General features: G+C 41.2%; 1 protein-coding gene across 4 annotated transcripts in view; it reads left to right on the top strand.

The window, feature by feature from the left end:
- Window positions 1-7,862, top strand: part of Znf367 (zinc finger protein 367) — a 23,579-nt gene extending 15,717 nt beyond the window's left edge. For all 4 annotated transcript variants that reach the window (XM_050143669.1, XM_050143667.1, XM_050143666.1 and 1 more), the window contains 4 exons: window positions 739-889; window positions 2,119-2,238; window positions 3,238-3,376; window positions 5,437-7,862. In XM_050143669.1, the coding sequence (XP_049999626.1) occupies window positions 739-889; window positions 2,119-2,238; window positions 3,238-3,376; window positions 5,437-5,659 (633 nt within the window). In that variant the 3' untranslated portion in view covers window positions 5,660-7,862. The remainder of the gene's footprint in view (window positions 1-738; window positions 890-2,118; window positions 2,239-3,237; window positions 3,377-5,436) is intronic.
- Window positions 7,863-8,039: the final 177 nt, after the last annotated feature.

Raw genomic sequence — 8,039 nt, 5'->3', positions numbered from 1 at the left:
CTTTCCCCCAGCCCACTCCCCATCCATTTCTCCCAAAGGGTAAGTCCTTCCTTGGTGAGTCAACAAAGCCTGGCCCATTAAGTTGAGATGGCAGAATCAGGCCCCTCCCTCCCCTGCATTATGGTTGAGCAGGGCATCCCACCATAGGTAATGGGCTCCAGCAAGCTAGCTCATAAACCAGAGACAGATCCTGGTCCTACTGCCAGGGGCCCCTCAGATAGACCAAGCTACACAACTGTCTCCCACATGCAGAGGGCCTAGTTCGGTCCCATGGAGGCTCCACAGCTGTTGGTTTAGAGTTCATGAGTTCCTACAAACTTGATTCAGCTGTCTCTGTAGATTTCCCCTTCATGATCTTGACTTCCCTTGCTGACATATTCCCTCCTCCCTCTCTTTGACTGAATTCCTGGAGCTTGGCCTGGTGTTTGGTTGTGGATCTCTGCATCTGGTTCCTTCAATGACTGAATGAAGGTTCTATGATGACATTCAGGGTATTCGCGAATCTGATTACAGGGAAGGCCAATTCAGGCACCCTCTACTCTATTGCTAGGAGTCTTACTGGGGTCATTTTTATGGATTCCTGGGAATTTCCCTAGCACCAGGTTTGTCCTTAACCCCATAATGGCTCTGTCAAAATCTCCCTTTCATTGTTCTCCCATTCTATCCTTCCCCCAACTCGACCATCCCGTATACTGCTTTGATTATAGGAAATTATTAAAGTCTATAAAATGTCAACAGGATGGAATCCGACGTGGTAGACCCAGAGCAGACACTGTCCGGGACTTAATAAATGAAGGAGAACATTCGTCCAGCAGGATCCGCTGTAACATCTGTAACAGGGTGTTTCCGAGGGAGAAATCACTCCAGGCTCACAAAAGGACTCATACAGGTAAGATGACAACATTGTAGAAATGGCTAGAAGTAATACTTGGTTAGTTGGGGGCTCGAACTCACAGAGATCTGCCTGCCTCTGTCTCTTGACTGCTGGGATTAAATGCATGCGCCACCATTGCCTGGTTGCATATATAGCTATCAGGACTGTAAATGTCTCTGTAAGTAATGTGATGTGAAGGGATGTGTCATTGTTTTGAGTCATATTGAAAGACTTGTAATTGGTTAAAGTTTGTCATTTGCAATAAATAATACATTAATTAAAACTGATATTTTTGAGCATCTTATCTAGCTTTCATAATGTTGTATGTAGAAATTTAAATGATGCAGAAAGTAAGAATTTCTGCAGGAGACTTCTGTGGTAAATAAATACCACAGGACACTTCATGGGGGGTACAAAGTGCTGCTGAGAGCCTGTGCGAGGATTTGAAAGGGCAGGGAGGATGGTGTGGGTTTGTTTGCTTATGGTTTTTTTTTTTGTTTTGTTTTTTTGAGACAGAGTTTCTTTGTATAGCCTTGGTTTCCTGGAACTAGCTCTGTAGACCAGGCTGGCCTCTGCTTCCTGAGTGCTGGGATTTAAAGGTGTGCTCCACTATCACCAATATTTTTAAGGATAAGAAACAGATAAAAAAAAGGCATTGCCTCCTGGCTGGAATGTCTCTTCTGAAGGAAAATAAAGACCCTTCTCCAAGTAGCTAATGAATTTGGTGACATTGCCTGCAGAGAAGATATTAGGAACCATTTAAAAATCAGCAGGCAACTTTCAGTTGTCCAAGGAGCTCAGCAGGGCTTGGGATGGTCTGAGGAATTACTGATACTACAAACACAAAAGCAGTTTTCTGTGCTGGTGTGTCCAGCTTGGGGCACAGTGTATGGAGGATGGAGATCAGCTAGCAGGCTATTACAGCATCCCCTCTGGTGAGCGAGACCCAGGAAATAGCCACAGACAGCAGAGTTGGAAGTAGTGTATCAATCAGGAAAGCCTCATAGCTGGAGTGTTGAGGAGAAAAGTATACAGAAGCTGAAGATGTTGCTATTAAGGACTATACCCTGGGTTTCTAAATCCTCAAGACCTAGAGGAAGCAGTGTGCTCTGTGGAGGAGGGCTGCTCTGGTGTGTTGGGCATTGCTCACTGCAGTTCTGATCCCTGTAAAGAGGATTGTCCTCCTGTCCCTTCCTCCTCTTGCCTTTCTGCCTCAGGTCTGATATGATGTCTTTTCTTCTTAGGTGAGAGACCATATCTGTGTGACTATCCTGATTGTGGAAAAGCCTTTGTTCAGAGTGGGCAGCTGAAAACACATCAGCGTCTTCACACCGGAGAGAAGCCTTTTGTCTGCTCAGAAAATGGTATGGTGTTAGAAGTGATATTTTAGAGTAGTTAGAGTAAGGTTTACTTAGATTTTTAGTAACCAACTGGTAGTTTTACTTAGATTTTTTGAGAAGAGAGAATTGTTGAAAAGCTTTTATAAAACATAAATCTACCCCCATGCTATGGATTTAGCTCAGATCTTGGCACATGTTAGACAGGTACTGTATTAACTGGAGTAGATATATATTCTTTTTCTTTTTAAATTTTTATTTAAGTATGTATTTTATGAGTATGAGTGCTCTATATGCATGCCTGCCTGCATGCCACAAGAGGGCATCAGACTCCATCATTAGATGGTTGAGAGCTGCCATGTGGTTGCTGGGGATTGAACCCAGGACCTCTGGAAAAGCAGCCAGTGCTCTTAACTGCTGAACCATCTCTCCAGCCCCATTGTATATCTTTTCTAAAGTGATCTATTTTTACATCCATCTATTTGTGTGTGTATCACAGTGTTCAAAAAAAATTTTTTTAAGTGCATAAATTTTCAGTTATATTTCAGTATAGTTCTGTCCTTTTTTGGTGGTTTTCTTGATAATTTGCCTACATCTTATAAATGTTTACAGGATATTTATTTTTATTTTACACATATGAGAGGAAACTTCTTTTTCTTTCTGAGACAGGGTCTCACATGTAGCATTGCAGGGCCTGGAACTCACTATGTAGACCAAGCTGGCTTCAAACTCAAAGAAATCCATCTCTCTCTTCTCAGTGCTGGAATCAAAGCTGTGTAAAACCACAGCTGACATGATAGAAAGCTTGATTTTTTTAAATTTATTTTATTTTATGAGCATGTGTTTATCTGCATGCATATATACATACTGTATGTGTTCTTGGTGCCTACAGAGGTCAGAGGAGGGCATTGGATCCCACGGATGTGACTGTGGAAGTTTGTTTGGTTATAGAATGTATTGAAGCTGAGCATGTTTAGTATGTCTGAGTGTCCAGTTTCTAGTGAGCATTTCTTCTGTGTTTTAAAGGCTGCCTAAGCAGATTCACCCATGCAAACCGCCACTGTCCAAAGCACCCCTATGCCAGGCTGAAGAGAGAAGAGCCAACAGATAAACTCAGCAAGCATCAGTCTGCAGACAACAAAGCTGCTGCCGAGTGGCTGGCAAAGTAAGGCTGCGTGTGTTGTCTCCCAGAAAGGTGCCTTTGGGGCTTGGGTTCATGTTACATTTTGAGAATTTTCCTCTCATTTTAAATAAATTACTTTTATACGTACTTTATAAAATAGTTCAGATAACTTAATTTCCTATAGTGTTGTTAATGGTTCTTGGGATCTATGTGTGATAGAAATGAAATATAATAGTTTGTGTGCTGCCTCAAGAATAGAGTGTCTCATTTTCTTTGTTTCACTGTTGAAAAATATGAAACACTCATGAATTTGCAAGTCATGGCAACAAGGAAGTCAGTATTAAAATCTTTCTCTTAGGATATTTGACTTAAAGACTTGTCTGTTGCAAACATCCTTACAGCTTCTCAGCAGTGCTGCTGTGGCTCCGCCTCCCCCAGCCACAGTGGGCCGTTGTTTTTTTTTGTTTTGTTTTTGTTTTTTAGCAGCTGAGAGACTGTTGTTTGGGGCCTCTGCTCTTGACTAGAGCACTCCCTTCTTTCTTTAGCAGGTCTGCTCATCCTGGAACTCTCTCTGTAGCCCAGGCTGGCCTTGAGCTGACAGAGCTGTGCCTGCCTCTGCTTTACACGTGCTGGGATTAAAGACGTGTGCCACCACGCCCAGCTGTTGGTCATATATCATAGGTTCAATGTTTAATTCTGCCAAAAGTTAACCATTGTCTTGCCCCCCACCCCCTCAAAAAAGCTGAGCGGTGGTAGCACATGTCTTTAATCCCAGCACTTGTGAGGCAGAGGCAGTTAGATCTCCGGAGTTAGAAAATAAGAAAGGTGGTGTCTAAAGCTCATTCATATATAATCATAGAGGTGTAGGGGGTTTGTTTGTTTTTTCCTGGTGTTAGGGATTGAACTCAGGGCCTTGATACATGTTATGCAAATGTTCTGCCTTTGAGCTGAGCTACAGACACGGCACCACATGGTGTAATGGTGAACAGATGGTAGAGATGGAGTATGAGGGCTGAAACAGCAAGGACTGACTGTAGATGCCTGAGGGAGGAGTCTTCTCCTGAATTTCATGTCCCTGTGCTACCTCTGAATAGTCACAGAAAAACAATTACTAAAGAACCGCTTTAACAACATTCCGTTTTTATTAATATATCTTCACTGGATATTGTAATAGACTTCATTAAATACACAAAAGTATCAGGTAATATGATCACAGTAACCCCTCTATATCCTTCTCTTCTAGTCACCTTTACTCCCGTGGACATTCTTGTTTCTACTTTACACATAAACGACTTAATGAAACTATATAAAATCTGAGATCCACAAATGAGCGAAAACATGCTATTTGTCTTTCATGTCTACATAATTTTGTTCTTTATGGCTGAATAAAATCCATTATATATGATTTACTGTTGTAAAGGTGGTGGAACCTGGGAGAATGGAGCTGACCAATGAGGCTGACTACAGTCTCATGCAATAGATAACTTATTTAGAGCATCAGACAATTTATACCCTGAGGGCTAAGAGGAGCCATGTGAGGAAAGTGCACGGGGGCAGCACTGACACTCGCAAGTGCTCAGACAATGTGCATCTACAACATCAGACCTAGGCTGAGCCCTAATGTGGCTACTGTGAATAGTGCCGGAGCAAGCCTACAGTACACAGATCCCACGGGATAGCTGAAGTGGCTGAGCTATTTCTATTCCTATCATTATGTATAATAGGTCTGGTTGAGGCAAGATAGGATCTCAGTGTAATTTTAATTTTCCTGATAGTTAAAGATGTTGAATTTTTTAACATGTTTATTTATTGTTTTTGCTTCATCTTTTGAGAACTACTTTTTAAAAGCATTTATTTTGTGTGTGTGCTCCTGCATGTATGTTTGTGCAGGAGTTCATGAGGGCCTGAAAAGGGCATCAGATTCCCTAGAACTGGAGGTACAGATGGTTGTGAGCTGTCATGTAGGTGCTGGGGACCTAACCCAGGTCTTCTGGGAGAGGAGCTAGTGCTCTTAACTGCTGAGCCATCTCTCCAGCCCCACTAAGAAAATATTTGACAACCTGATATCTACTATGTAAATAATCTGCCTGCCTTTCACACAGGTACTGGGAGATGAGAGAGCAGCGCACGCCCACCCTGAAAGGCAAGCTAGTTCCGAAGGCTGATCAGGAGCAGCAGGATCCGCTGGAGTACCTCCAGTCTGATGGCGAGGACGATGAGAAGAGCGGCGCCCAGCGCCGACTGCAGGAGCAGCGAGAGCGGCTGCATGGGGCTCTGGCGCTCATTGAGCTGGCCAACCTGACAGGGGCGCCACTCCGCCAGTAGCCCCGACACTGACTCTTCACTGTACAAAAGTACTGCCCAGCATACTTAAAAAGTAGATCCTTGGGCATAAGCTAAGCACCTTATTTGCTTATCATAGGCTGCTATTCTGTAGAAACTTATGAAGAATGTTGTTGCCTCAGACATGGGGTGAGAGAGAATTGCACTTTTTTTTTTATACAGAAATGGATTTGATGTAAAGTTTAAAATATTTTGTAAATATGGACTGCAGTTACAGGGTAGAAGCTACATGTTGTGGGAAGCTAGGTTTTGCAAGTTTAATGCATTCATTGAAAGCAGTTCTCACAGGAAGCACTTTGTGAATAAGACATTTGTATGAAAAAACAGATTGGTACAAATAGCCAAAGAAGGTTGAAATAGATTATTTATAAGATCATTTTAAACAGTTTTAGTATGTGTGACAGTACTGTAAACACTGAAACAGGGCAGTGTGAGACATATGTATAAGATACATATTTTTTAAATTGTAAGATCACATGCCCATTAAGGCTAGAGAAATGGGAGGCCAACTATTTGTAAAGATGCTATAAGTTATAGACTTGGAAGAAAATAGGTATTTGAGGATCTTGGTAAGGGGCAGTAGTTGAGAGTTTTTTAAATTGGTGAAAAATGAGTCTTATCCCATCTTTCTGGGCTTTTTACTCACTGTAGCGCTGATGCCCAGAAAGCGCTCCTCACCCAGCTTGTGGCCTGGGGACTTTTGCACATTGCTCAGCTGCTGGGCCTGAGTGATTAATCTTGCAAAGTCTAGGTAACCCAGCAACTGGTGCGTGTGTGTGTGTGTGTGTGTGTGTGTTTGTGTGTGTGTACACCAGAGAGATTTTTATGGGTCCTGTAATGAGATTGGCACTTGTGTTTATATTAATAAAAGGACATCTGCAGGGCTGTTTTGTAGTGGAATGTTTTAGGTCTTTTGATAGTAAACACTAAATTTTAATTGTACTGCTTGTTTAGCATTACTAGCAAATGGGAGCCTCCATATTTATATTTCAGCGCATATTCCCACCTTTCTGCTTCACTTCAGAATAACATGCCAAACTATTTTGTGTTCACTAAATCGAGCTTTCAGTTAAACACTTGAGTAAATATTCGCTACTCTAGTGTGCAGGCTTCTGAGATAGTTTTAACTGTAAGTGTGTTGTCTGGTGGTTCAAAACCATTTTCTCCAAATAGATGAAGTTATTGAACACACGCTGTGTATTTAGGAATGAACAGAATCCCAGGGCCAGGCAGCCACCTCTTTTATGGAGTCAGGAATCTCTATCACTTGAGCTTTTGTTCAAAGGGGAATGAAATTAGATACAGAACACGGTGATTTATAGACCCCTTAACTGAAGACTTCAAAGTAACGGGGAAGACGGGCTCCTCAGTGCCTTTTCTCTGAGTTGAGAGAGCACCCGACAAGTTTAGATTACACCCGTAGTTAGACTGTGTGGCCTGGGGAGGGAGAAGGGGAGGTAGCACTGGTAGTTACAATAATGTGTGTGACGAGGACACACTGTAAAATGGAGTCCTCTGTACAGTCAATTGCAGATCTTTAGGGGCTTTTTGTAATGACAGAATTTATATTTGTAATGGTCTAAGAATTTTATTTGTAGTCTGGTATGTAGACTTTTAACTTGGAGCACTTATAAGTTTGGTAAGAGACCGTAGCATCTGAATTTTCTTGGTTTGGGGTTCAACATTGTCTCTAGAACTTTCCCTCAGATGAATGGGAGTATGTGGATCAAAGTGCAGCACTCATCAGTATTGGGAAGTTTGGAATCTGATCAGCTCACCTTGAGGATAGCAGTACAGTTTGAAAAATGCAGTTAGCCAGTTCACAGATGATAAAAGGACTTTGTTTCTCCAGCTGACTTTGTCACCCATGTAGTTATGTTCCCAAGTATTTTTATTTGTATGATTGGACAGTTTAAGAAATTATTCCAACTGCTTACCATTGGCCATGTTTTAAAGGGTATATATATGCTATGTACTTGGACAAAATACATTGACATCTAAAATTTGAGGTGTGTTATGACTGCTTTTTGTTTTAAAAATGTGGTTACATTCAGATTTTTGAAGTGTTTTATGCTTCATATGGCTAAGTTGTAGTTTGGCAGAGTTAATTAACAGCATATTAATAAACATGCTGTAATTTTAAAAGATGCTTTGAATAAAATTTTATTTTAATTTAAAGCTTAAAGGACATGGGTCATTCTTGCAGCTTTTATAATTTATTTCTCTATCAAAAGTAAAATAACTGCTATAGAAACAACCCATAACCTGACATCCATTACCTTAACTCTCTCAGATAGCTTTTCTGAGGTTCAGGGCCTCAAAAAAAAAAAAAAAAAAAAAAAAAAAAAAAAAAAAAAAAAAA

This window comes from Alexandromys fortis, unplaced genomic scaffold, assembly GCF_014885135.2.
Source record: "Alexandromys fortis isolate MF-2015 unplaced genomic scaffold, M_Fortis_MF-2015_v1.1 scaffold_1, whole genome shotgun sequence".
Lineage (NCBI taxonomy): Eukaryota > Metazoa > Chordata > Mammalia > Rodentia > Cricetidae > Alexandromys > Alexandromys fortis.
This window is presented reverse-complemented; position numbering and strand designations above follow the sequence as displayed.